This window comes from Daldinia vernicosa, assembly GCF_022497035.1.
Source record: "Daldinia vernicosa strain CBS 139.73 unplaced genomic scaffold F5Y00scaffold_19, whole genome shotgun sequence".
In the NCBI taxonomy this organism is placed as follows: domain Eukaryota; kingdom Fungi; phylum Ascomycota; class Sordariomycetes; order Xylariales; family Hypoxylaceae; genus Daldinia; species Daldinia vernicosa.
Window position 1 is genome coordinate 313,910 of NW_025953935.1, and position 27,736 is coordinate 341,645.

The 27,736-nt window shown below is 47.5% G+C and overlaps 6 protein-coding genes across 6 annotated transcripts; 2 read left to right on the top strand and 4 right to left on the bottom strand.

Moving 5' to 3' along the window:
* Positions 1-877: 877 nt before the first annotated feature.
* On the bottom strand, positions 878-8,083 carry F5Y00DRAFT_261400 (uncharacterized protein; the record flags this gene model as incomplete). Its single annotated transcript, XM_048011198.1, has 8 exons — positions 878-3,070; positions 3,175-3,463; positions 3,519-3,855; positions 3,930-4,318; positions 4,434-5,054; positions 5,109-7,030; positions 7,119-7,890; positions 7,965-8,083. 8 exons carry the CDS (start codon positions 8,081-8,083, stop codon positions 878-880), a joined length of 6,642 nt encoding a protein of 2,213 aa, XP_047865544.1.
* A 706-nt stretch (positions 8,084-8,789) lies between these two features.
* On the bottom strand, positions 8,790-11,124 carry F5Y00DRAFT_235274 (uncharacterized protein). Its single transcript, XM_048007536.1, has 2 exons — positions 10,941-11,124; positions 8,790-10,837 (listed from the first exon to the last, which is right to left on the bottom strand). The coding sequence occupies exon 2, from the start codon at positions 10,687-10,689 to the stop codon at positions 9,349-9,351; it is 1,341 nt and encodes a 446-aa protein (XP_047865545.1). The 5' UTR covers positions 10,690-10,837; positions 10,941-11,124; the 3' UTR covers positions 8,790-9,348.
* A 1,940-nt stretch (positions 11,125-13,064) lies between these two features.
* On the top strand, positions 13,065-13,670 carry F5Y00DRAFT_261402 (uncharacterized protein; the record flags this gene model as incomplete). Its single annotated transcript, XM_048011199.1, has 1 exon — positions 13,065-13,670. One exon carries the CDS (start codon positions 13,065-13,067, stop codon positions 13,668-13,670), a length of 606 nt encoding a protein of 201 aa, XP_047865546.1.
* Positions 13,671-13,871: 201 nt separating this feature from the next.
* Positions 13,872-16,149, bottom strand: F5Y00DRAFT_235276 (MFS general substrate transporter). The gene is made up of 6 exons (XM_048007537.1): positions 15,209-16,149; positions 15,053-15,151; positions 14,899-14,986; positions 14,755-14,840; positions 14,600-14,635; positions 13,872-14,546 (listed from the first exon to the last, which is right to left on the bottom strand). Exons 1-6 carry the CDS (start codon positions 15,899-15,901, stop codon positions 14,022-14,024), a joined length of 1,527 nt encoding a protein of 508 aa, XP_047865547.1. The 5' UTR covers positions 15,902-16,149; the 3' UTR covers positions 13,872-14,021.
* Positions 16,150-17,109: 960 nt separating this feature from the next.
* On the bottom strand, positions 17,110-18,571 carry F5Y00DRAFT_55008 (uncharacterized protein). Its single transcript, XM_048013797.1, has 2 exons — positions 18,427-18,571; positions 17,110-18,342 (listed from the first exon to the last, which is right to left on the bottom strand). Exons 1-2 carry the CDS (start codon positions 18,448-18,450, stop codon positions 17,311-17,313), a joined length of 1,056 nt encoding a protein of 351 aa, XP_047865548.1. The 5' UTR covers positions 18,451-18,571; the 3' UTR covers positions 17,110-17,310.
* A 5,414-nt stretch (positions 18,572-23,985) lies between these two features.
* On the top strand, positions 23,986-26,221 carry F5Y00DRAFT_269034 (putative TOS1-like glycosyl hydrolase-domain-containing protein; the record flags this gene model as incomplete). Its single annotated transcript, XM_048012367.1, has 4 exons — positions 23,986-24,222; positions 24,279-24,754; positions 24,807-24,976; positions 25,033-26,221. 4 exons carry the CDS (start codon positions 23,986-23,988, stop codon positions 25,500-25,502), a joined length of 1,353 nt encoding a protein of 450 aa, XP_047865549.1. The 3' UTR covers positions 25,503-26,221.
* Between the last annotated feature and the right edge of the window lie 1,515 nt (positions 26,222-27,736).

Genomic DNA, 27,736 nt, shown 5'->3' on the forward strand with positions numbered 1-27,736 from the left:
CTGCCATGGCAGCAAAGTACGCAGACCCTGACTTTGACAACCGAAAGGGTGTTAGGAAAATCCGACACGTATCAGCCGCAACGATATTCAACAAGCTCCTCCGCAAGACGGTCCGCAAAAATACGTGGATCTTTGTTGCCGACACATCGTTCCGCTTGTATGTCGGCGTCAAAAACAGCGGCGCCTTCCAGCACAGTTCGTTCCTACAAGGATCACGGATATCCGCAGCCGGGTTAATTAAGATAAAAAACGGGCGGCTATCAAGCCTTTCACCACTCTCGTATGTAACATTGAGGGTTCCATCCCCCTTTTCGGCCTGTCTCGGGAGTTAGTATTACTCCCGAGGCTTGCTGGGCTTACAAAAAACCCCTTACTAAAGAAACAATCATTAACTCGTCGAATAGAGGCCACTACCGCCCTCCGGCTTCCAACTTTCGCGCTTTTGTACACAGTCTGGAGGAAGAAGGCGTAGACATGTCGCACGTGAGCATCAGCAAAAGCTACGCCGTCCTAGTCGGGCTGGAGGCGTACGTCAAGACGAAGCAGAAGGGCAAGGAGGCAATGCAGACGCTCACGCACCAGAAGCAGAAGCTGTTAGACCCCGAAGCGGCCCGGAAGAAAGAGGAGGCGGAACTCGATACGAGCCAAAGCGCAGCAAAAGAACGGAAATTCCTCGAGAAGGAGAGGGAAAAAGAAGAGGTCCACCGCGTCGAGAATAAGGCAACTTTCAAGTTTATGCAGAAATTGCAGAGTTTCCAGACCCAGAATTTAGCCAACTGGTAACGTTGGGTACCTAATTAAAAGATTGCTCGATGCTAATAAATCGAAATTATAGATACGTCATATAAGATGCACGTATATTGATTCCAAGCCGGCGTTAACAGACGTGAATTGTCTTTTCCTTAAACCCGGGAAATTCCACGGCTTCTCCCTGCATGATTCCATCAATATAGCAGCCACCAACAAGCGAGTAGCAGTATGCCCTTGTCCTACTCTTGCGCAGCAGAAACGGAATGTTGCCGCCGGAGAGGATACTCACACGATCTCCAATTTGAGCCGTGCCTGGTACGATACCGCAGCGGTTCCGTTTTGTCGTTACGAATTTCCAGCCGCAGATGCTGCCGTTAAGCAGGGAGCTATATGCTGCGGACTTCTCTCGCCGCGTCGCTCCCTCACCCAACGGTCCGTTGATAACGCCGGCGTCTAGCTCGGGCTGTTGGACGTACTTATGAGCCTTGCCGCGCTTGAACTCGGCCTTTCTTAGAACCTCGCGAAAGGCCTTGTACGAGTCATGCATAGAGAGATCCACGAGGGCGACAGCGGTTGGACGCAATGCGCCGGCCACGGGCACCTGCCATTTCAACTCCTCGAGGCGCTCTGGTGTATAGAACTGGCGCAGGCTATCGACCATCGAGTCCACCTCCTTGAAGTATTGTGCGCGTTCCTTTCCCTTATTTGAGTTGGAGTGCTTGCTGATAGACACGATCTCGTCCACGTGGCATCCGTCTATCGCTAACACATTTCCGTTTAGCCACTCGATCCATTCTTCTAGATCCCCCGAAGCATTGTAATCAACCTCGCGGTCGTGAAGAGTGCTAGTACCGGGAACTGTCAGATCCGGAAGCCACGAGGGGAAACGATCCGAGTTTGGTCCCAGCCCTGCGCGGTATAGCAGATCCATGCCCCTACCACCCTTGACAAAGCCGCGGCCAAACCTGCACGCGATTTCTTCAAATGTGGTGCTTTTCCGGTAGTCGGGCTCGAATTCCTTTTCGTTTCCGTCGTAGGCAAGCCCCAACAAGGCAAAGTAACGATCACGTCGTAGCGTGGAGTCGACGTGGCGGAAGGTGTCCAGGAGCGTCAAAAGTTCGTATCGTTGGTGGTACGCTTCGTGTACCCGCAAGTAGGACAGAGTCATGAACGGTTGCCAGGAGGAAGACCACGCCCCGAGGCTACTACCTTGTTCTTGCTCGACGAGATCCATGGCTCTGTAGATATCGTTCCAGTTCACCGTCCAATTTCCGCACACGATAGAAATCCTAGGGGAAATTACGACTTCTTGGACTATCCACACCCGCCGGAACCAGGTACTTTCGAAAAACTTCGCGATGGACCGCCATATCGGGTCATCCAGTCGTGGTGTGGATCTTTCTGCCCAAGACAAGGGCACGGGCGATAGTCCCTCTGGCCAGTTATTTCCCGATGCAGAATCATAGGCCTCCTTGGCCGTTATCTGCAACAGAGTCTCTATAGCGCTGTCGCTCTGTGTGCTAGAGCCTAGGAATGCCATTGTACGGGTTGCAGTTTGAAAAATTCTGGGCAACATTCGGATTTGCTTTGCTTTCTCATCCTCGTTCGCCTGGTCGATACAAATTGCATCGACCCATAGTACGGTAGGGCTAGTTTTATGACGCAGGCGTCGGAGGGCGGCGTTAAGAGAATCGCCTAAGCCCATGAAGCCATCCGCCGTCCAAAGACGGTGCCGTGTCGCGGTGTTATTAGGGCCCCATTCGTACGAAAGTGTTCTGTAGGGGCCGCTGTCCTCGATACTCGAGCACTCGAATATCATGCCGGTGAGCGGATTACGACTCTCGCCAGGGAATAGCATGAATAGTCTTATATGATTGACGCCGAGTTTTTGGTGAGAAAACGGGAGATGGACCTTACTGCTCATGCTAAGAGGACTTGCGATGCGATCAGACTGTTTGCCAACTACTAAGTCAGGGTCGTCTGTAAACTTGGAGTCGTGATCGCGCCCTTTTGCTGCTAGACGGTGAGCCCATGGCGCCTGGTGGTAGGGTAAAGTAACCAAGCCCGCGTCTTCCGTCTCGTTATGCCGTAGTGCATCATGTAGCTTACCTAGATCCTGGAAGTCTGCAACCGAGGCTATGTCCTCGATCGTTGCGAGAGACTTAACGTTTCCTGTAAGGCGTAGTCGATCAAAAACGACGAGGTGCCATGGATCTATGATAAAGCAGAACTGCGGATCCTCGAATACGCTGCTGATTCGAACAAGGACCGCAACATCAAAATGGCGGCGTAGGGTTTCCCTAAATCGAAACTTTTGTATCTAGAGCGATATGTTAGAAATCGAGTATCTTGCTCGCGAGGCTTGCTATTGCGGACGGGCTGGGTTAGGGGAGGAAGGGGAGCGGGCGTGGCCGCAGGACTAACCCTCCTAAGCTGCCACCAAGTCCAAACAAATGTTGAATCCATGTCGCCCTCAGAAGCGGCTATTTCAAAGTGATAGCGTGGTAGCCTACCACGCCACGCAGCGGCGTCTCCTGCGCCCACTGGAAGCTTACCCAGGCTTAACATGAGATCTGTCACACACATTGACGCCAATGGATCGCTCATTGTGAAGGGTGCCAACTGGTCTTCAGCTGTGAAAGACGGCAGACCGGCCCTCGCGCGCAGCACACTTGTCCAGTGAATGATGGGGTCGTAGGAACTCCCCATATGCCTTTGGAAAAAGTTGGATACATGCAAGTAAAATTCAGCATTAACGGTGCTAATACTTCACGGTCTGTGGAGCTCGGTTGGTAACAAGGTAGCTACTTACAAGCTTCTGTCCTAAATACTCGATATGTTGGCTTGGGTCCAGCGAATGGCTCATGAATAAAAGTCCTTGCTCATGAACGGGGTCCTCAATGATAGTCGTGCCTAACTGTGAGAAGGACATCAAAGGGATTCGCCTATCTTCGTGTCTCTCCTCGGTTAGCCAACGCCTTCTATCTCTTCCTTGCTGCTTATCTTCGTCACCGCCATCCCCCACATGCCAGATGGGGCGGGTGATGGCGAGGCTGTCGTCTGATCGAGACTGATAGCGCATCTCGGTCTCGTTTGCTTGTGATTCTGCTAGGTAATGAGTTCAAGGAATGTTCAGGGTCTGACTTGGTGCTAGCCTCGAGCTCACAGGGCCCTCGTACCTGTATTTTCTTCATCAAGGGAATCCAAATAATAACCATTGGCTGCAAACATATTTCGGACCTTTCTAGTATTAGGTTCCCTTAGGGCTGCGTAGAGCAAACTCGAACTTCGATGGTCTGTGATCCGGCAATGTGCCGCGATCATGTCGATTAGTTCGAAGGGCAGTTGCCGGTGGATATAATTCTTCTTTGCGATGTATATCGTCAAAGTATCTTGTGTTTGGCATGGGATTAGTGCCGCCTCGCACTCGGTCGTGTGACTGGCGCACTTGAACTCGCCCTTATATCTGATCGTGTACACTTGAAAAATGCTCTCTGTAACATTGATTGTTATCGTGTGTAACTGGCGATATATCGAGTCTATGTCTTTCTCGGACTTGGGGACTAAACTGTTAATTAAAAGCTTATTATTAGCATCATTAGCAAGGAGCAATCTACTCCAACATGATTGTCTACCTATTGATAATAATCATGTAGACGATGACATGGAGGTTTGTGACTTACGCCTTTACGAACGCAAGTCGAGCGTGAAAAAATTGAGCATCAGACGAAGAGACCATGGGGTTTCCTAAAGGATAATAAGTCCTTTCGACAATTCCATTTAGTTGTCGAGTATGAAGTCCCATCGCTACGAGAAGGGGGCTTATTGACTCAATCTCTTCGGCAGCCAGAGCCAACAGGGGCACTTTGCCAGCAAAACTTCCTACCAGGTGGGGGCGATCCGCGATAAACCATGAAGTATCTTCCGAAGAACGGAATACATAAGAGGCCATTTGGTTCGACCTATTTACTGGAAATATTGCTTTCCCCCGAAGAGGCCGCACAGAGCGTCTGGCCGCTGCAGGACTCATGGGGCGCAGAGCGCAGCTAAGCTCGGCAAAGACCTCCAGAATGCGAGGTAAAGTCCACGAAGGGCCAATCGAGGCTGCCTTGGCGACAACGACGTCGATTTCAAAGGTATCGACATCGACCAGCCACAAGAAAAATCCCTTGCAAGTAGGGTAGATGGCCCCAAGATCAATCTTCCTCCTTCTGCATTCCGCAATGGTGAGCCATGAATGGGATTTGCGACTACTTGATTGCGCAGGGCCCGTGTAAATGAAGGCGTTGCGGTCGAATAAATTCCTTCAATGTTGTAAGCAAGACAGCCGTAGATGTATGAGTCCTTGTTATACTTACTGTACGGCCTCCTCGTTATCCTCGTAACGATACTGGATCTGTTCGTATATATACAAAATTGCATCGTCATCTGGCGAACCTTGTTGCAAACCGAGTGAGGCCAAACAGGACAGGTAGTAGTGGATGTCAGCATCAACCTTAATGCCCAGACAACCCAGCTTCCTACGCAATGACTGGTCTTCGGAACCGTCTATATCCAAAATAGGTATTGGAATTTGTAGTTCCATGATGCGAGGGTCTAGAGAGGGGAGGACGGTGTTGCGGATAGGCGAGAGCCCATGTAGCGTGCGTACAATACTGTCTGCAATGTCATTAAGCAGTTTCTTATTGGAATCTACTATGTTAGGATCTTGTCGCTTGGATGAACTCATTTCGATCCACTCGGAGTAGATGTTCCAATGCTCGCTGAGAAGATAGAGCACGTCGGACACGGGACATTCTTTGAACAAAAACTTGAATTCTTCTGATAGGAAATAGCTCTGCTTTGCGACACCTATTGACTCACGCACAAGCCGCGGAATCTCTGATAAGTGCAGGGTGCTGATGAGGTATGATCTAAAGGACTGCTTTTCTTTAACAATTAAATTCTCGAAATATGATTCATCAAGGAGCGAAAAATGTCTTTGTGCATTCGATTTGGTACTCGTGGCAGGTTGACGTGTGTCGACAGCCCTAGCTTCGTAAACGGAATCGAAGGTAAACATATCCGAGGTAGAAGTATCTACGATCGTTACGGTTGCTGACTTCTGATTTAGATCTTCGGCGGTATCTGAGAAATGTAGCTCGTTGTTTGATGTGCCATCAAGCCCTAGCTCCTCAGGGGTGTCTGTATCACAGTATATCGTGTCCGGATATTTCTTGTAGGGAGACGCACTAGTTATTCGAGAGAGATAATCCTTATGAGCCGTCGGGAATTCTTTTCGAAGTTTATCGAATACCCTCGCAGATGGCGACCCATCTTCGAAGTCGCCCCGAATATATAATTCTGAACCCCTACAAACTCCGCCATCAGATGTAGCAAACCAGAGATCCACATCAAAATCTGGGCTCCAAGAGGCCTGAAATAAGAATGTGGCGTGCGAGATGAGGTTTGTTCGTGTTATTCTTTGAGGGTTGAAGGACGTAGATGCATGCAACTTGGCGATTTTAAAACACATGTCTGGTCGATCGATTTCTGAGATGCCAAGCTTCTGAAATAGACCTCGTCGATTGTCGTCGGCTGCGGCCACTGGATCTATAATAAGTATCTCGTTGAGCACCCCGAAGCTCTTTAGATCTAAGTCCTCGCTGAAAAAGACCGGCTGCTGATCTGCTGACGTCCATGTTCCATCAGACAGCGGTATGATGGCTAGTGTTGCCAGAGTCTCCTTGTGGCTTGCAACTTGTGCTAGAGGCAGAAGAACCTTTGCGAGCTGCGAATGCCACGTAGGGGGCCGCCGCCGAACTTGACCTGGATAATTGGATACCATGGACGCGAGATCATTCAAAAGTATCTCATCAGACATGCTACGGACCCCGAGATCCAAAAGTGAATCTATCAACCACTCAGGATATTTTATAGATAGATAGCGGCTAATTGTGTGCTGGTGTAGGGTAAAGGGGCGCTTGTCCTCATCCGCGTATTTGCTGGGACTGACATAGATAAGGTTAGACGGTCTAAGCATTGTCCCGTCCCAGCCCTCTAGGACCGCTCTTTCGGCTAAATCTTGCAAGATCATTTCTCGAGAGGGTTGAAAGAAACTAGAGACCTGGCTGTTAGGTACAAAGAACGGCCAGAAGTACTTCATCGAGCCTTGGCTGAATTTTTGGACGGCTTGGACGAAGGCGGCAGCCAGACCACTTCGCAGTGACTGGTTCCATGGCGATGAAACGTCAATATGTGATCGGTCTGCGGTGAGCAAGAAGTCGCCGTTCAGCAAGAACTACAGTCAGACGTAAGTTAACCCAGTTCCGTAAAGGGGATATCTCCCCAGGGCAAAAGTACAGTACCTTTAGGCCATAATCACATACTGGCAACAACGCATGAACGTATCGAGGGCCCCGACTCGGCTGGGCGGGGAAGCTCGAGGTTGGAAAAGCAAGGGTGAGTTCTGAAGTCCGAGATTCTGGCCGTTTTTCCTCAAAAGGGAGATTCTCTACTTGGTAAGTGAAGGTGCGGTACCGCAATTGGCTTTGATCCACGTCGACGATTGTGACTGCTTCACCGTCCTCCAGAACTAGCGTTTTACGCAGATGTTTCTCCCATCGTTTATTGTCTTTGCCATGTATACGTAAAACGACCTGACGTATTCTCCTGAGAAACACGAGAAGGGTGGCATCAAAGTTACGAAGTTCCTTCGTCAGATCTTCCGAGGCGTTGGCCTCGGACAGTTCGAGATAAAAGGACGTCTGGGCCGGAAGAACGGCCTCCGGAAACTCTGCCCATTTGGGGGCGATCATGCCGAACCGTTCCTTCTTGTCGAACATGAAGCGGTATTGGCGTGACGATATCCAGACTCTTTCGGCAACTCTGAAAACACTCTTGAATCCGATTCCTTTCTCACCAGTGTAGCCCCCGGAGTGGTTCTTGTTACTCTTGGTGCTACGGCGAACTGTAGATATGGCCTTGACATGTTTAGCTTCAAAGCCGGTTTCATTGCAGTCGACCCGGAGACTACCTGTGCTCTCTCTACAAGTGAATGCTAAGGTAGGAACTGATAACAAGGGATACTGGTTGTCATCGGCATTCTGCAGCAACTCAAGGAGAAAGTGCGTTGACGTATCGTACAAGTCCGACGCAGCGCTAGAAATGTTAATGAGGAGCACATGTACGGCACCGTATCTGAGATAACGAGCCAAGTATAGGGGTAGACGCACAGATCTAGTAAATCACTCAGTATCACGGCGAGCTCTTCATATCCCACGGTGGTATGCTTCTCCCTGATTGTCGAGATAAGTTCCCTTGCTTCACGCTCTAATTCTGCACTCGAATCCATTTCCGCCTTTACATTATTGCTCATATACGGGGAAGTGAATCGTTAGGCCACATCCGAAGCTACCATTTAGATTGTGTCTTAGAAGTAATGTAGTTGACGATAGTCGGAAGTTGTGTACCAAAGAAGGTATCGTCGTAGAAAAGGAGGGAAGAAAAGAACAGAAAAAAGGAACCGAAAGTAGAACATAATTCTTGTCTTTTTTCCGAGATGCTGCCAGGCTCTAATTGACTTCCTAGACAAGTCTCGCCAGCCTTACTGCTAGAATTCTGCCTAGGTGCATTTCCTACCGAGTAAATACGCCTCGGCTGTAGTCCTGGACCATGGTGGCCAGCAACTAGGCAACAACACATTAGGAGATTTTCGCATGGTGGCTTGGCCGTCAGCCTCATAATCGTGACAGTTGGGGTTACAATGCCGTCAGTCGCAGCTGACGGATTATTCTAACACACTTATTGGATCTAGTCAAGTTGTGTATTATTGGTACAGAATATGGAATAGAACGAAAGTCTGACGGTCAATGCCAACAGATATTGGGTAGGTACTTTTATTTATGTACCGATTACATAATGTAGTACCTACCTGGTAGATAGGAGAAGCTGCATTAGTGTTGAATTAGTCAGCATCACGTGATCTGGGAATAGCCTCAACCACCAGTAATTTAGGTCTCCTATCTTCACTCACGTTGCAAATTTCATCCGAATATACACACACGATTCAGACCCTCGTATCACCGCCTATTATCACGTGTATTTCGTACCCATCTACTCTGTGACAGTTAGGTACTTCTAACCTATACTTCTAAAAAAAATTATTTATTTATTTATTTATCTTACACCGTTTCGCCTATGGATGCTATCTATTACATCAGGCATTCCGGATCTGCTCGGTAAATGTCCGGCCAGGAACCGTGCTTGTGTCGGAGAAAACCTGGACCGCTCCAATTGCCTCACTGCTGCGTTGCACAACCACTTCGTCTTCGTCGGTATATACTTTCGGGATTGCTTTGATTGGTTGTCGCAATTAAGTATGTTGTTAGGCACATTCCTGTATATGCCTCTTCGATTCGAGGGGGGAACTTCAATCGGGTGCTTCTCGGGGCGTCGTCGTCCCGGATACGTCGCTGGCCTCAACCCGAAGGGAGGCGCTCCGTACTGTCAGGGAGAAATCTTTCGGATTTTTGCGTGGGTGACCAAGCCACAACCTAGGACGTGGACCGTGGCCGGGGCCGGCGGGCGCTTCTAAAAAATGAAATCATAAAAATATATTTAGCCCCGTAATCGACCGAAATAAGTTGTACTATCATCATCGGTATCATAGAAGCCGGGAGGTGCGTCTTCTGGATTAGGACACCATGGGAGTATGCCTTCGGTTGGCGAAGATAATGCATCATACCATCGCGGTAGATTTTCTTTGGTCGTCGTTGCAGCCATCGCTAGCCAAGCATACAGAGAAATACCTCTCGCCTTGATAGCTTCCTTTAAATACTTCCAGAGCGGCTGATAAGGAATCCTTTCAACCTTGATCGTTACTCCGTCTATGATGCTACCATCAACGTTGTTTATAAATTCCTCCAGTGTTCTTTCGTCATTAAAACAGACGCATCCTCGAGTCATGCGCGTCGCGTGGATACCGGGACAACGCGGTTTATTGCCTTCAAACCGTACATCGCATATGTCAGCGGCAACTCCAAAGGGTTGACAATCTTCTGTTGCGAGGGCCAACTTCTGGGCAGAATCGATGCTAGGAGGCAGAGGTAAACCCTGGTTGTGAATCAATGCCTTGTATGGCATGAATCTGAAGGCCTCGACCCGGGCTTCAATCTTTATATCCGGAAACTTTCGCTCTCCCAGTACGAGCCTTTCCACGCCCTCTCGACATTGCAATCCATGTAGCACGGCCAATGCTCTAACCGCTTCGTTAACGACTATGCGAATTCCTACAATCCATACTGTATCAATGGAGCTGTAGCCAAAGGCACGAAGGATAGTTCTCATATCCATTTGATGGTATGCTAAGGCTGGAGAAGCCGCTCCGATCATCCTTGAAAGGTCTATCCAATAGGGGAACATTTCGATGATATGCGCAAAGTTCAAGCCTATACACTCGATATCTTTTGGAGGAGAGAAGCCGATAAGCGCGATATTTTGACCTGGGACTTCTTCGCAAAGCTTCCTCATAGCACGAACTATTGTGGCCGTCGCTCTGGGGTTGACTACCTCCCTTCGGCCTATCATGTTGACTCTAAACGACGTGACCTTGACCTGATGTTCCGTTATGAAGTCGGCGAGACATAGCCTTTCCTCGTGTCTGGCACAGTTGTGCTCCTCGAGTTTGGATAAAAGTGCCAGGCTAACGTCAAATAGCCCCCCAATCCCAAACTTAGGTTTGATATCTAGGGCAACGAAAGCGGTATTGGCAGGCAATTTCTTAACTGATTTCATAGTAGGTACATAGCGTTTTAGCAAGTCGTTCAACTGTTTCGGGTTGTGAATGTTGCTCGTGTCCAGGATAGGGATCAGCCTATCCTCCCACCAGTCGAATCCTTCGGGGTCTCGAATATCCATGGTTCTCGCCAGGTAGCGATGAATACGCTCTACTCCTGACATAGCTTTATGGGATTCCCTCAGTCAGATGGTAAAATTGTCGTATATATCCTCCGAGTCCGAAGTCAGCGACCATGTTCTTGTGCCTGTTCGCTTCAGTGTCACCACGGTACTCGATAGCAGGATGATTTGGTCATGTAGAAATTGCTGGGTAAGTAAGGTGAAGGAAACGGGGGAAGAATTTATGAGGGTAAATTCGCTGTGGTGATCTTCCCATGCTTCTTATTTGCGTATGCTGAGACTTTGGGAAATAGAAGAAAACGGGAACCTAATGAATAGGTACTTATACTTTGGGGAACTGTCCCAGCACAAGATATCACATATGGTCCGGACATATTCACATAACGTTTAGCACGACAAAAATTTTAGGTTGGGACGGTATATTAGTAGTTTGAGAGTCTCGTGAAGGGGTATGCGACTTAACGATATAGTAACGGTCTGAGTGTACAGTTACGTACTCATTACCAAAGCATTAAAGATCACTAAGACTCTAACTTTGACCATGAGTCAAGAAGTTCTAGACAAGACAAATGCCAACGCTCTCATAGAATTGCGCAGTAATGCGCATTACGAAAAGGAGCTTTGAGTTATATGGTGAGAATTAGGGGTTATGCTAAGGCACCGCCCAAACAGCCGTCTCTGATTGATGGTTACAGCTCCATGCTATGCGCATGCCGTGACGCGTTTTAATTCAAAATCACCGATGGCGAGGACGTTAGATGTTGCGTGTCCAAAAGCGCCTCGTCAACCCACCAATCACCGGACAGTTTCAACTTTGTAGGACTTCAAGAGGTATATGGCAATGATAAATCGATATCCTCCTGAACGAACGACGCGCTCGGACGTCTAGTGCGATGCTACGATGTAGATCTCGAGCAATGGCGGATCAACGTTTAGGGGATTCCCTTTTTGGGTGGCAAGGCTCGATCTTACACTAGACCTCGCACGAATGCAGGACCATCGAACGGACTGTGCAATCCTAAGTGGGTAGACTTAGCTCTTTGCTGTCTTTCAACGCCTCAGGCGAAACTAGCCTATGAGTCAAGGGCTAAAACTTAACTCAATAATGTGTATACCGTCTACTAATAGTATATGACTCAGTGCTACCGGAGTAGAAGGATCCCATAGCGCATGCTGTAGCGCAGAGAACGGGGACGCGTGTCTATGATTCTATCAACCGGCCTATATATGAACAGCATCGCTCGTCAGCAGAGCCACTTGCTCTGGTCAACAGCATGCACGGATCCAACGTTCAAAAACCCGAGCTGTCCCCAATACTGCCTCGGACGTTAGTCACCCACTCTTCCCCTCTTGGTCGACATCTTAGCTAATAAGGAGTGAAAGTCAAGATTGATAACGCCCATCTCAGAACTTGCAATACTACCTTTTTTTTGCTGCGAAAGCTACGCAAATGTATGTATTAACAACGCAGCAGTGTCGTGACAATGCCTTTACACTAACGCCGCACAGCTCCAATCTGGTAAAGAAGCAATGCCTCTCGCCACAGCCTCCTCGACGGAGAACTCATCGAATATTCCTTCTGGTGCGGCAGCAGGACTAACGATTGAAGGTGTCATTGCCTCTACTATTATAAGGCTAGGCTTTATGATTTGGCGGAATAGACTGTTAAGTCGGATGAAGGAGGCCGAAGCAGCAGCTGCAGCGGCAACAGTGGCAGCGGCAATATCAGTGGCAGCATTCTACTTAATCATATGCTGGTACAGTCACTCATATGGCCAGGTATGGTTTTGGTAGCCCAACTGAAACAGAGCCTCCGAAGAGGAGTGAACTACACTCGGACTCCTACACAGAACTCCCGGGGACAAGGATCATTGGCACTGAGAGGATCTAATCTACCTATATATACCGATATGAGATAGGTTAAGGGGAGGTTAAGGGGAGTGGGTCAATGGTAATGGATAGGGGTAAAGTGAGGGAGGAATATTAATCAGACGATACAGTTTTCATAAAACAACGATTCAAATATTACACAAGATGCGATTTAGCTAGATCGCGTCTGGCTAGGTATATAGGATATCTCCGTAATTAGCTCTCTGTTCGCTTCCAGGTGCGTAGTATATATTCGACGAGTTGTTCCAGAACATACGGTACAAGCTTTAATTGTTTTCGAACCATACCCCTGTATATATTCAACATCAGCATTCGCGTCAAGAAGTTGTATTCGTAAACAATGAGCTGTCAAAGACCTCTGTATAAAAGGAGGCGTTCTGCACATCAAAAAAAAATTTCATAGCATCACAGCATCGCAACATTGCATTATCATCACCATAATTACTTGTTTACAATTGCATTATCATCATCATCATCATCACTTATTTACATACATCAAAAAAATCCCCGTTAATCAAGAAACCATTATGGAGCAGACTACTGGACAAACCCCTGGCTCTGAACAGCCTATAACAGTAGATACCCAATACTTTCACGAGGTTCTTACGCACTTCAACGAAGAAGGGCATCTTATCAACAGGAACACTAGATTCAACATCAAGTGCTCTATTTGCCAGGACGCACATCTAAGCCTCGTAAACCATGACTTTGATAAAAAGTCACGGGCCACTCACGAACCTTTTGCAGTTCTGCCCAGATGTGGTCATGCCTTCGGCTACGAATGTATTTCCCAGTGGCTGATGAGAGACATCAACATAGGAAACCCCAGGTGTCCAACATGCCGTACCGACGTCTTCAGCAGCAGGATGCAACCCGAGGTATTACACGTCTTCGGCACCTGTGAACCCGAAGAGCAACACCTGGAGATAGTTGCCATTAGGGAGAGTCTTCGCACCAACGATACGCCGCCAACACAGGAGCCATCGGAGCCAAGACCAGGCATGGAATTGCCGAGAAACCCACAAATTGTCTATCTGGAGAATGCTCAGATGTTTCAGCTAAGTGAAGAAGAAGGGCGAACAGCCTTTAGAATGAGGCTATTGGGGCTTGGTCTGCCACCGCCACGGTGGTAGATTTATCCCAAGATTAAACAGCTTGGAGTATGATTTAACTTGGTAGGTAGGTGGCTTAGCTGATTGAGGCGGCTCATGGAGGGCTTGAGATTGTCGCCCATAGATTAGATCTATTAGCAATACAGAGGTAGGTATGTAGGTACTCAAGTAGATAATTAATCCCACTATTAAATGAACAATAAACTGATTGTAACTTTTCTTAACACTTGTTTATGTACATAGCATACGTTCTATAGTGGTATCCAACAGATAGCTGTTAGAATAATAGCATATTTACATCAAGATTTACTCTAAGTACAATACTATATAGCCAATGTTCGAGGTCTTGGACTTTGAATGCCAAGATTTAAGTCAGGGGTGATCTACAGAGCTCACAATAACACCCCCTTCATCCCCAATACCAGGAGCATCGTCTCTACGTTTGTTATTCCTTTGATCTCGCTTATACATGAACGCAACTATTGCCGTTATGATACCCTGCGCGCCGAACAAGACCGTCGAGGAAATGAACCCCTTCCTAAACCTCGGAGAGTCTACTTGAGGGTACGTCAGTAAGGGCACCCAGGCATTAAACGCGTAGCCCATGGAGTTCATAATCCCAATGACGATAGCCCGCTCTTCGGCGTCCGCGCCGCATATCTCGTTCGTCCAGCTCATGCTGAGAGGACCGTACGGGACCGCGCCGCGCTGAATGAGGAACGCAAACCATTTTAGGCCGTCGGGGACGTTCCAAATGGCCAGGACCAAAGCTGCGAAGCCGCCGATGAATGTGCTGATAGACATTATGCTGGCCCGGCGACGAAGAGCGTCGGAGACGATGGCGAGTGTGACGGTGAGAACAAGTTGGATAGCTGACATGGCTGTGGGAATAATGTTCTGGTAGTAACTCGTCAAAAAGCTGAGCGGTAAGGATAACTATGTTTACTCACTATTTTTTCAATGGATTCTCCTCTTGATTTTAGCCACTACAGATAAGAATAAATGTCAGCCATCGATTATTTAAGGGACCCGAGTATATTTGGTATTCCTTAGGAATAATAATACCAAAATTAGATTGAAAAGGAGACGGGGGGGGGGCTCTTACAATAGCAAAAACATTGATACTCGACGACGGTCCGATATTAATAAATATAACATATAAGATTGTAAGTAGGTAGACGTGCCATCGACCTATCTCGGCTGTTAGTCTATACCGTAGTTCAGATTGAGTAATAGTTGTTGGACTTACCGAATATGCGTTTGAAGGTAGAGAGTCCTAGTTTCGTGCGAGGTGCACGCCCAACTTCGTTCATACGCTCCCTAGCCATAGCACGATCCTAAGTTTTCCCCCGTCAGTAGGTCCGTAATATACTACATAACGACAGGAACGTGCCAAGACTTACATCCTCGCTCAAGTAAAAAGCCCTTGTATTCTCAGGGAGGTCCGGAAGTATGAAGAACCCCGCGATGCAGATTGGGAGGCTGATAACCCCGTCCATAATCTAAACATGGGCGTCAGCTGAGCAACTAGAAAACTTCAAGAGCGATCTCGGACGTACAAAGAGCCATTGCCAGCCAGCAAACCCGTTAACCCCATTCAATCCTCGGTACACACCGGCTTGGAGATAACCCGAGAACATGCTGGCCGCGGCCGAGGATGCATGGAAGATGCAAGCCCGCTTCCCTAGCTCTGAGGGCTTGTACCACGACCCGAGGATCGTGTGAGCAGCTGGATAAAAAATCGATTCGGCTAACCCGACGAGGAAACGGATGGCGATGACGTGGTTCGACGTCTTAGCCGCCGCGAGGCAGAACGTCAAGACAGTCCAGACAAGCTCGCACGACGGAACCCAGACAGAGGGTCGAACCTTCGTTAGGACGATTTGCGACGGGATCTGTCCGACGACATAGCCTATCGTCCACGCAGTGTCGACAAGGTTGATCTCGTTGCCATTCATACCCAAGTCCTCCTTCATCCCGCTGACGAACGCATTCGAGATGTTAGTCTGATCCAAGTTCTTAATGAAGTACCCAAACGAGAGCATGGTAACCAAGAAGATATCGAGCTTCTGGATGAACACGCGCTCCTCGTGAGACCGGCCGGGCTCGTAGTCCCAGATGTACGACCACCATGGCGCCTTAACTTTCTCCTCCGGCTCCGGTTCCGATTCCGTCTCCTGCCGCGAAGATCCCGCGACGTCAACGGTAGACTCGTTCACCAGGATCTCCTTAGGTGAGCGGCGCTCAGACATCGTGGCTGCTGAGTGAGATGATTATTACTCCTCCGCTATTAGGTGCGAATTAACCGTATACCTATTCCAACCACGACTTTAACGCGAAAGAAGATGAACAATTTATAGAGATTATTTACAATCGACTAAAGCCATGATAGTAATTACGTCCGACCCTTGATAATAGCGAAGAAAAAGCGTAGTTACATAGACCACCATGATAGGTAAACTCCGACTCGATAACGATTGAGGAGCTTAACTTCGCCATGGCAGGGTCGGCTGTCGTGATACAAGAGGGCGAGGTGCCCATTTAAGGATATGTCTGATTGGCTAAGTTTCGGTTGACACGCAAAATGTGTTCTAGTTCGTGCCCAGGTCGATGTCATGATTGATGTCTCCGATGGCGTAATTTGGATTGCAAGTAATCGTACGGATATCCGTGTGGGGGAACATACCTATCAACGTATATTAACCACAAGATTATTAATGGGATTTATTAAGATGCATTATATATAATATTTTGGTAACTTCAATTGGCTTAGTTTTGTAGAGTATGATATGCTATAAGTCCTAATACCTAATAGGGGCGTCTCAATGTGATGATAGACTCCCAGCCTATGCCTTTGTTATGTTTTGCATATAGACCCTTTAGCCTTTAGCATCGCACGTTTTAGAATTACTAGCTAGCAATATAAAGAAAAGTATCCTACTCTCCTCTTACTAAAAGTTGAGCTAGTTGTTGGGCTAATTCTAAATGAAATTCATGACGGGTGCACCACATAGTATCAATAGTCGGGTATATATCAAGCCGGCCAAGTTAAGCAGCGCTCTAGTTGACATGTTATTTAGTGCTCAACTGCAGTGGAAGGCTGCAATCAAGTCCCTTTGGAATAATATAATCCAAGAAGCCTAGCCAGAGATTTTACGGTCCGCTGTTAAGTATCTCCGTATGTCTAGTAGGACATGAGGTCTTGGGTCTTGGACCCTATCACTGATGTATCGATTCGAGCCGAGTATATCGTAGACGTGCCCCAGGATCCAACACCATCGGTACAACATCAAATATTGAAAAGAAATTGTAAGAGCGGGAGGCTATAAATCTGCAATGTCAGCAAGTGTCTCATCATGATCGTTACATATAGAGCCAATAAAGACCCAAACTGGGCTTCCTGTGTTACACAAAAATGCAGGTGGTATTACTTCCGGGGACACGTACCGTAGATGAGGTACGCTCACGAGCCGCATCAGCGACATATGCAGGCGTAACTTCATAAATCTGTCTAGGTAGGTATATCCGGGGACGTCTTAGAAGATGAATCCATAATTCTTAAGCCACCAGTATGGGATAGCATATGTCGTAAATTCATCGCTCATTATATTTTCGTTTACTATGGCCGTGGTGGCCTCTCCAAATCCAACCTCATAATACATCACACAGTGACAAGCCTTTCTTCTGAAATCGCTCCCGCTGTCGGGGCTCTATATGTTTGGTTAGTCTTTATTGGCCTGAGGTCGATTCCTTCGATATCGGCATCTCCCCCACCCCTTGTCCATAACGTCGTTGCGTCCGAGGCATATTCGTTTGTTCGATTTCCCTGCCTCTCTGGGCCCCTAGTCCGAGGAACGTTCTTCAAAACATCGGGCTTTGAGGAGGGCTTGAGACCCATCAACTGCCTGACCAAGGGCTTCAGCATTGGTACCGAGGCGCAGACCAGACCCAAGCTCGACTCCAACGTGGTCCAGATCGCAAACGAAAACGAGTCCCACTGGGCGTATTTGGGGTTGAGAAATTCCCACGCAACAGCCATCCGCGTCAGAGAGGCGCATGCCACAAATATACCTAAAGTCAAGACGAACGCAAGAGCGACCTTTTGTCGTATCGGCAGCGTCATTTTGAGTATATGGGGGAGCACCATTCCAATCATCCACATGTCAGTTGTTGTATGCAAAGCAGCCGACGCTGTCAGAATCGGGTAGTAAGCCAGACAATGTCCCACTCTAATATCGAATTCGTATCTGTTCTCTACGGGGTTGCACAGGAAGAAAGTGAGAAGGAAGAAGACGATGCCGTAAACCACGACGCAGCCCATGGTGATAAATACGAGAACTCGTTGATACGGTATCTTTAAGATTCGCAGGTAGAACAACAGAATGCTGATCTTCGTCAGGACTAACGACACTTGATAACAGCTTATCGTCGCGTATGATAGTCGGATGCCCACCGGTCGCAGCCGGAGAGGGACATTACTGAACCTGTGGCCGAGGCCATATTTGGTTTCGACGCCAACGATTGCGACCAGCGCAATGGCGAACAACCACGCGAATAATATAGCCGCATCGTCCCACCAGTGATTTTTCAGTAGGAATCTCGAATAAAGACGGCCGATGACTACTAGACTTGCGAAGAATATCGGAATGATGATTCCGGCAAGGATGTCAGGGACCTGGGAAGGGCCCGTAAGCTATTACGGCAGTTGTAAGTAATTTTATACGTTCCGATGCCATGGTTCTGGATCTATATATTACAAATGGTGGGGATTACCTACCACTTCCGGTGCCTGTTGGGCCATTACGGAAAGATGTCGCGGTGGAAGCAAAGTGCGAATTGTCGCATGCCGGCGAAGGCGAAGAGCGGAGCAATGGGAGTGAGATGGATCTATCAACTGCTTATTGGAGAGCCGACACCAACGTTATTATATAACGCGGTGGGATTTCTTTGAAAGTTTCATCCTCTAGGCGTCAGCACAAACTGACGATCACTCGATCGGAGGGATCTAATTGCCATGTATGGCTGCTGGCTGCTGCACAAAAGTTCAGCTCTGGCTGGGAGGCTGGTTAGTCATTATTTCCACGTCCACCAATGAAGCATCCGCAACGAGATTTGTGCTCAAAGACGCTGCTGACAGGTAGCATTCGGTATCATAGCTGCATGGTGGGTGGCCATTGTCTTTGGACCGAGAGCACGTTGGTTGATTTATGTATTTCGACACATACTCGCGAGCTGTGCTCTCATAGGGCTGCTTCGTATAAAAATAATCACAGCCGCCCAATAGCAAATCCCCATCCCCCATGTCGAACCCCGTATCCGTAACAGGGGTTTTAATACCTACGTACAGCAAAAAGAAAAAGTCGCCAAGAGCTCTGAAGACCGTTTACGTACGGGCTAACGAACTTCTGCAGATGCTAAAGAGATAGCCATCGTAGATTTCGGGGTCTTATGTAATTCGATAATCACATTCATTTAAACAGCGCAGCATCCAGAGCCGTAGCAAGTTTTTACTCTTGAGTATCGTGAGGTCACCAGTCTACCTAGGGTGTGGTGCGAATATACTATTTTAGGAATCATTACTAAGGTTAATCCATATCACTCCTACTATGGTATCAGGCATAAGTAAAACGACACTGTCAGGTACCGCTGGAATAGGTTAGGCAGGTCACCATACTAAATTAGTATTAGTTTGTCCAGGGTCTTCTCAAGATACATTTAACATTTTAAAAAAAAAGAATAATCAATACATCAACGCATTACACTTTTTTATATACAAAATGCATATCAAAATAATCTCTGAATAGGCTTAAACCTGGCGTTTTAACTTATGAGTGTTGTAAGTGTTGATTTTTCTGTATTTGTTACTATACACATATAAGTATGCGTTAAACTATAACAAGTCAAGAAGCAGCAACACAGGCCACACTTTAGCGCGCGACTTGTGACAGGGGTTTTACTTACCCATCATACCATAGTAGTCATATTCAATCGCAATACTCTATTCCATAAAGGAGAAGTTGAATGATAAGATAACTAGTGTAGGTATACATTAATTCCCTTTCTATCTCAGCCTCGCTAACATCTACATAAGCAAGCATCGTAGCGCGAGTCGTGGGTCCTACGGTGTAGTTCTAGCAGCAGGCGGCCTCCTGAGATAACGGCTCGAACATTCGATCGAAACTATTCACCTTTAGCAACCTCGAATGACGGCCAAACGATACTCACGAAGGGCGGTGAAAAAAGGCCTCGAGAATCTCAAGTGGCTAAGTCACGAGCGCCGAGGCTTTGGCTTTGTATTCTAATGTAACCTTACCCCACCACATATCTGCTCGGCTCTGTGTAAGAATTCATTAATCTAGTTAGAATCCATCCTTCGAGCTCTCTTAAGAGGGGTGAGGATGACAGTCAGGTACTAAGATAGATATTTGGTTTTTAGTTACGATTGCGATAGAAGACCCGATCGGAGCAGAATTCACACGCGTCTTGTCGATATATATATGAGATATACCAATTCGACAAACTGGCCTGACGGATGTTTGAACTTACGAGGGATTATAGGGGTCAAAGCATACCAATCACTTCCCTGGCTCAGTCCTACGATACAAGTCGACCAACCCGTCTTTTGATCAGCAATCGTCCTATGGGCGTAATGAATTTCCTCTACTGTTACTTATCATGACGTGAATAGAAAATGTGAAAACAACTACGTTTTCGCGCCAGGAACTACACACCTAACTAGGTCGAGATCACCAGTTAATATACAAGTAACGCCTCTTACTGGTCGTGAAGTAGATCTCCTAACATCACTGACGCACCAGAGCCTTGTCTCATCTCACGAAATAAGCACTATATCGATAGCACGAATAATATGACGTCGATGGCAGGGCACATAAAGAGCCAGCTACGGTCTCCCCCAATGCTTACATTGGCAGGATACGGGGATTTACATACTCGCGCGAATCCGTCGGTTAAGAGCCTATCAATAGTTCAGAGAAGAGAACGTCCAATATTTCAAAACCGGATGACTTATTATTGCGTAGAAATTGGCCAATTAGAACAAGACTTAGGATTTGAATGGTAGGATTCTGGTTGTAACCTCAAATATATGACCTGGGGTAAGAGACGCTTGGCCTCATCGTAGCCTCGACCCATTGAATGCCGTTTGACAGTTTTCAAACTTAGGATTCATCATCGCCAGCTACCTAATCAGGAGGCTACATAGTCCTGGCTGAATACCAAAATGATATTTTCGCCTGTGGTATGCGTTGGTGCTTTGCCTCGAAGTTGCCCATGAGTGTCGAGCAAATTTCCCCCCCTCAAGTTCTTGGCAAAGTACATCTATAAAATCTTAAGAACTTTTAGAACTTCTGGTAATGTAGGAAAAGAAAGAGCGGAGGACTTTGAAGTTTAGAGAAATCTCCCATCGCCTTGTTGTCAATGGTATGTCTAATGAGAAGCTCTATTGGCGGGTATATAAGCTGGTTAAATCGTCTTCGAGTACGATATAGAGGGCCCGCGCTGATATCTCCCTATTAAAGGTAGACTTGAAGCGAAAATAACTAGTCAATGGCAAGGCACGTAGCAACTCGAACCAGCTCGCGGGGTGGTCATAATGGAAATTGACACGCGAGCTTAACAGATTCTATATAAGACCCTAGATTCGGGGTATACGTAACTAAGCTCAGAAAGGGGTTAATGTATGTTTATTTATCCCGAACTCTACGTATTGCAATTCAATGATGAACTTGGGTCAGCATCTTTAAAGATACCTACCCGAGTTACTATGGAAAAGCATAGGTTAGGAGGTAGTTAGGTCATATTTAACCGTGAATACTATTCATTCTTTTGAAGATCGGAAATAAACATCCTGTCAAGCGGCTAATGTCTTAAAGTTCGGGTACCTACAGCTCGATATCGATAGATACCGAATTCTCGAATAACACTTATGGCGAACAAAGGCGCAAGTATCCGGGATCATATCGGCAATGGAATGCAGCAAACCCTATCAGAACCGCAAGTGAGCATTCACATTACATCATGATATCACAGCGGGCGGTGCGACAAAATTTACATTATTTTGTTCTGAGGTGTTACGAGACAATGTTATTGGAGCGCGACGACGGCGCCCCCGGTGCTTTAGGAAATAGAACGGACTCAGAAATCAGCCACGTGCGTCACTTGGGTCAGCGACGTGGGAATGAATAATAACTCAATTCTCTAGAATTTCCGCATTGCCGCGTGGAATCATGTACCTCTCCATAGTGTCCGTAGGTACATACGTAAGCCTTTCGATAGCGGACATATGAAGCGAAGCAAGGACTAACGGTCTTGGGCTCTCGTGCAGAATTTGCGCACAAAATGGTGACGAGGCTGTCGCTGTATGGACGTGATAGTCCCGACGGCCCACAGCAGCTATATACAATCATCAGCAAGATGACGTGTCGACAGCTGCATTATTGGATTCTTTTACATTAGTAGTGAACCAATATGCGACCAGCCAGAGAAATTATAGTTGGGACTTCTCCTCCCACTAACACACCGGAGTACCGGTACTTGGGGGTTCTCGCATCGTGAAATATATGAAAAGTCGGGTTTATTAATCTCATCAAATCTAAGGAGCTAAGAAAGCCTTGGCCGTAGCTCTAGTAGCACTCGGCGATATTTAAATATCTTGGAAATATCTTGGGAGACCCGGCGATTTAGAAGCGTATATTAAAAACTCGATTGGGGAATAACTGAGAACTCCAAGATTACCGGACTCTTATGTAATAGTAGTAGCATGAGTTATTACCTAATGTAGAGGGTTAGCGGCCTACGATAGCATTAGGGGGGCCATGCAAGGTACAATACTAAACGGGCTTTAGGCTTAACTAATAAAGTTAGTAAAGTCGGAAATTTTCAGTTCCCCCCAAGGGCCAAATCTTTTCGGACCCCTTATTTTAGGTACCTAACCTATTCTAGCTTCCTACAGAATATCCTCTTTCTTTCACCCATGAAGCAAAACTATTACACAAACTTGTCTATGCCAAGAAGGAAAAAAGATACTATCTTAAGATATGATCCTATTCTGAGCCTTAATTAGACTTCTCCTTTGTGCATTCAAATAGCCAATACAAACTTGCTCGTTTAAAATCCTCTGCTTCCTGTCGTTCAACCAATCCATTAACGGTCCTGTGGGTTACCATGTCAGGGAGTCAATGTCCTGATCTGGCCGATCGAAACGCATGCGCTAAAAAGCTTGGTACTGACGAAATGAGCAGAAACTGGGGTTAATAAAGGACCGTCCTATCATGGCGCAATAACTACGACCACGATTGCACTATTGCCCGCGAGTGGGTATTTGCGAAGTTACCTACTACGTAAGGTAGCATGGCAGCACGGTCGTAGCGTTTGCGACGATCAGGCCTCTCTCATGGTCCATCATTATCATTCATGGAAATCACCCCTGGAATGAACGAAGGGGTCGCAAAGAGAGAATACATAGGCTTGACAAGAAATAAACCAGATCAAGCCCCAGCACGCCCAATGTGGCATGTGGCATGTAGCATGTGGTGTGTTCCTATTGATGGTTCCTGGCTTAGCCGCAGATCCCCCTGATCTCGGCCCCTTCTGGGAATATATGGGAAACCAGATGGGATACATGCAATCCCACGTCAAATTCGCTATGTCGGGCAAGTCACTGATTCATGCAGACTGCAAGGTACAACACACTCTAGACCCAGGTCACTTATCCAATCATCTATACTCCTGGACCAGCCAGCCCAGCCAGCCCAGCCCAGCACGAGCCGACAAGATGCTTGGCCGGTGACATCCTTGTCCTTTTGTGGCGTCCATCTATGAAACCGACATTCTGTTCCCACTCCCTCCACGTCGCCCCAAGTTCCTGACTGTAGTCTTTAATTTCATTTACCCACCCCCTTTCCCACTCGTTACTTAGGTTGCTTCCCTTCTTCCTCTCTTGTTGACCTTCAATAATCATTGTCATCGTCTTTCTTTGCCCGGAAGCAATTCGCTGTCATTCATTGTAACGGTGATTTTTCACCAAGTCGCTCTTTAACAAACAAACATTCAATTCAGGTCAGCCGAGGAGGTTCTGACTTGCGCTTCATAACTGACCTTTCTAGGTGTTTGCTTGTCCACGTTCTCTTCATAGCCTGTTGTACTTCCGGTCCAGTTTTTGAGAGAAAGGTACAGCCCAACGTATACATAAAAATAATATTAACGGGTCGAGAGACGCGAAATATCTCTACGCAAAAGAGCATATATCCTTGGAAAACCTTACAATCGGGAACAGCAAACATTGTTATTATCAAGGACTTCCTTTCGATCCCTCACGATGAAGTACTCGACCGCGCTCGTCGTGGCCACGGCCTCGGCGGTCAACGCGGGTTACTGTAGCGACGCCTTTGAAGAGTTCGGAAACTACTTCTGCCCTAATGCGGTTAAGCAAATCAAGTATAGTGGCCTTGACATCGCTGGCAAGTACCGCGCCGTTGCCCAGATGGACAACACTGGAACATGCACGTTCGAGGACAAGGACTACTCTGGTCCCATTGCCCCGTTCGACGAGGATGTGAGTACTAATTCCTCTGCCGCGGGTGGATTTTCCCATTTCTAACGCAAGCGCAGTTGACTATGCACTTCCGAGGTCCCCTCGAACTGAAGACCGTCGCTGTCTTCACCCCTTCTTCGAGCGCGTCCAAGCGTGAGGTCCAGAGACCTCATTCCAAGCGCCATGGCCACCAGCACCTTCACAAGAAGCACCACGAACACGCCAAGGCCGAGAAGCGCGAAGATATGGTCGTTGCCACGATTGATGGCCAGGTGGTGTCGTGGGTGAACAATTATTTCGGTAGTGCCGCCGAGACCTCTACCACCGCTCCGGCTTCCGCAGCTACGGAGACCCCTGCTGCTTACCCTACTGCCTCTACACCTGACAGCAGCTCTAAAGCGGCAGCTCCGTCGTCGTCTAGTTCCGCCTCTGTCGATGTTCCTGCTGGCGACTTCCAGCGTATCGCCTACTACAACGCTCAGGACCAGACCGCCGATGGTCTCGTTTTCCTCGGTAACCTTGGTGACCCAGCTATCTCTGGTACCTGGGACACGTAAGTGCGAAATAATCGCGAATGAAAGTTCTGGTGACTAACTTGTTTGCAGTGTCTGGGGTTCTAGTTTGGCCTACGCTAACGAGGATGGCACCAAGGCTGCTGCCTCCCCCACCGTTCTTAAGGACTGCCGTATCGAGGACAACAATGAAATCATTATCGCTTCTGATGAAAAGTGCGATGACAGCTGTGGTGCCGTTCGCCCCGACTCCGTTGCTTACAGTACGTTTGCCTCTTGAAATAGAGTATTATCAGGTTGAGTGCTAACAGCTGTGCAGAGGGATTCGGTGGTGCTAACAAGGTCTTCCTTACCGAGTTCTCTATGCCCCTGAGCGGCCAGACTGGCTGGAACATGGATATGCCCGCATACTGGCTGCTAAACGGTGCCATTCCACGAACGGGACAATACAGCAGCTGCAGCTGCTGGGCTGGTGACAACTCGAGCCCTACACAGGGTGGTTGTGGTGAGGCCGATATCATCGAGATCCTCCGCACCGGTGACACCAAGGCCAAGTCGACTTTCCACTTCGCTGCCGGCACTGGTGACTCTCACTACTTCGACCGCCCGACCAACAAGACCATGAAGGTTGCCGTCGTCTTCCAGGCTGCCTCGTCCACCGCCTCTATCAAGGTCCTCGATGACGACTTCGACATGACCGGCACCAGCCTGACCTCCGACCAGGTCGAGGACATGATCAACGATGAGTCTGATACCAGCCTCTTTAGCTTGATGACCTTCGGCGCGTAAAAATTTTGGGGCGGATCGGTCACGAGGGATGAGGGTGACGAGGAAGAGGAAAGGAGGAAAGGAAAGGAGGGGTGGATGGTCTGGGAACGACGGTTGACGTCTGCTTCTGGACTTGCTTTTTGATGTGTCTTCTACGATGGATATAGGAGCAGTTTTGCAACGTGTTTTTCTGCACCCGATATTCCCCTTTTTGCATATTTTGATTTGATTTGATTCTACAACATCAGGGGGTGTTACCTCGTCCCGAAGTGTTTGCTTGAAGTGTGAAGTTGGTTAGGTACGCGTGAGATTCTACCGAGCTGCATGTTAGAGGTGGTGGGCCGGCTGGGATTCCTTGGGCGTTAGAAGAAGGTCTGCTGCTGAGAAGATTGCGCGGGGGTTTGTCGTGATACCGCGAGGCTCTGCGAGGTCTTGGGTTGCTCCCGAGACAGACCTGGTGTTCCGTGATATTTCGCTTAATTTACTTACTTCCCGATCGCAGACCCAGAGGTAACTTTCATCCCGGGCGATGTTTCAATGGTATACCTTGTACACCCTCTATCTTGTGTTGTATTAGGATTTATCGCGATAGCCTAGGTACCTTTAATGTATATACAGCATACAGTTAGGAGGTAGTTAATAGCTTATTAGAATCAACCTTAGAATCAACCTTCTTTACAGACAGCACTTACTCGGGTAATTCTTTGCCAATCATACATACATAAATTTATAATATCTAACCCCCCTTCATCTTTTACGCTAGGTACTCACTTTACCTTTCTACATCGCTTCAGAATCGTGTGTCGGACAATGCCGATTTTCGCACGAGCGATATACGTGCGACACTGTTGAGGGGTAGGGGTAGGGGTAGGGGGAAGAAGGATCGAAACCCAAATTCTGGAGTTCTGGAGACGCTCCTGGCACGTGCCATTGCGTAGGATTGCTCCGTGGACGGTAATAGAGCATGCTTCGGGGTAAAGTATACGATGCAGCGTTGTGAAACTGCTTCCCCCTTTTCCCTTTTCTTGGAACTAGAAGGATACCCGGGTGCTATGTAGGTTCGCGGATATTTATCAGCTGTTGGAAGTCTATATTCTTAGGTATTTTGCAGGCTGTGAATTTTTTTTAAATCATTATATACTTCTGTTTATTAATGGGTTACATATTCGCTCTGTCCTAAGATGAGAGATGATGGTTATTCAACCAGGTGTAATAGGGAGGTTGCGCAATTAGCTACCTAGGAAGGTAGATAATCGCATAAAAATCCCCTTAAGATAGACTTCAGATAAACATTTTAAGGATGACCGTTAATACTTAAACGCTGTTGAGACACTATACTGTAATCGGCCAGAGGATTTACGGGTGGTAAATGACCCTTCGATATATTGAACGTGACAGTGAACATAACATACTTGCCTCAATAAATCCGAAGCTTTGCCAACGAGCATCTATAAGAGGCATATGGCCTCTGAAGCCTCGGCAAAATAAACGTTAGTTGCCTAGAGATAAAACAATACAATTTTGAGTTAACCTCGAAGGTAAGATAACTCTCCTCAATGTGGTTGCTAATTGACTCGTAAGTCGGGACAACGAACGTCAAAAATATCCATTTACCTACCTGAGATAAACATAAACAGATACGTCTCCGCCTCACCAAACTAAAATCAAACGTCATAGTTAGCGCAAGAGCATTTACTTCGTTAACTCCGGAGAAATATCTACACTAGGGCCCGGCATTCGTAGGGCTAGGTCGTTCGCCCCGGCGTCTCCGAGGCGTAGCTTAGTTATGCTCCGATGTTAGAGGCAGGCTTAAAAGTAGACCGTATTTAATATCGTAGTTTACGCGTGGAAGGTAGGTAGACTGTTAAGATCAGACAAGACCGGTGCGTATTCCAAGTCCCTCGCATATTTGGCGACCTGTACCTAGAACCGGATGTCTTGCGTAAACCTCTCGACAGAACAAGTAGTTAGCTTGATGAAAACTAGTAGAGTCGGCCACGACTGCGTAATAATCAGAGCGAGTCTACACTACGGTAGCTCAGGAACAAGCGAATGGGCTAGAGCCCCCAAATAACCCCCACGGCGAGCCGAGTACCGGCAATTGGTGGATCGATTGCGGCTCCAATGGTGGAGCGGCGATACATGCGCTTAACTGCTGTCGGTTAAGCGGATAGGCTCCGGCAGATCCTAAAGACGTCACTCGAATATAGAGTGAACCGCTATATGTATGAGAAGAGTTTTTGTTTTCGTTGTTG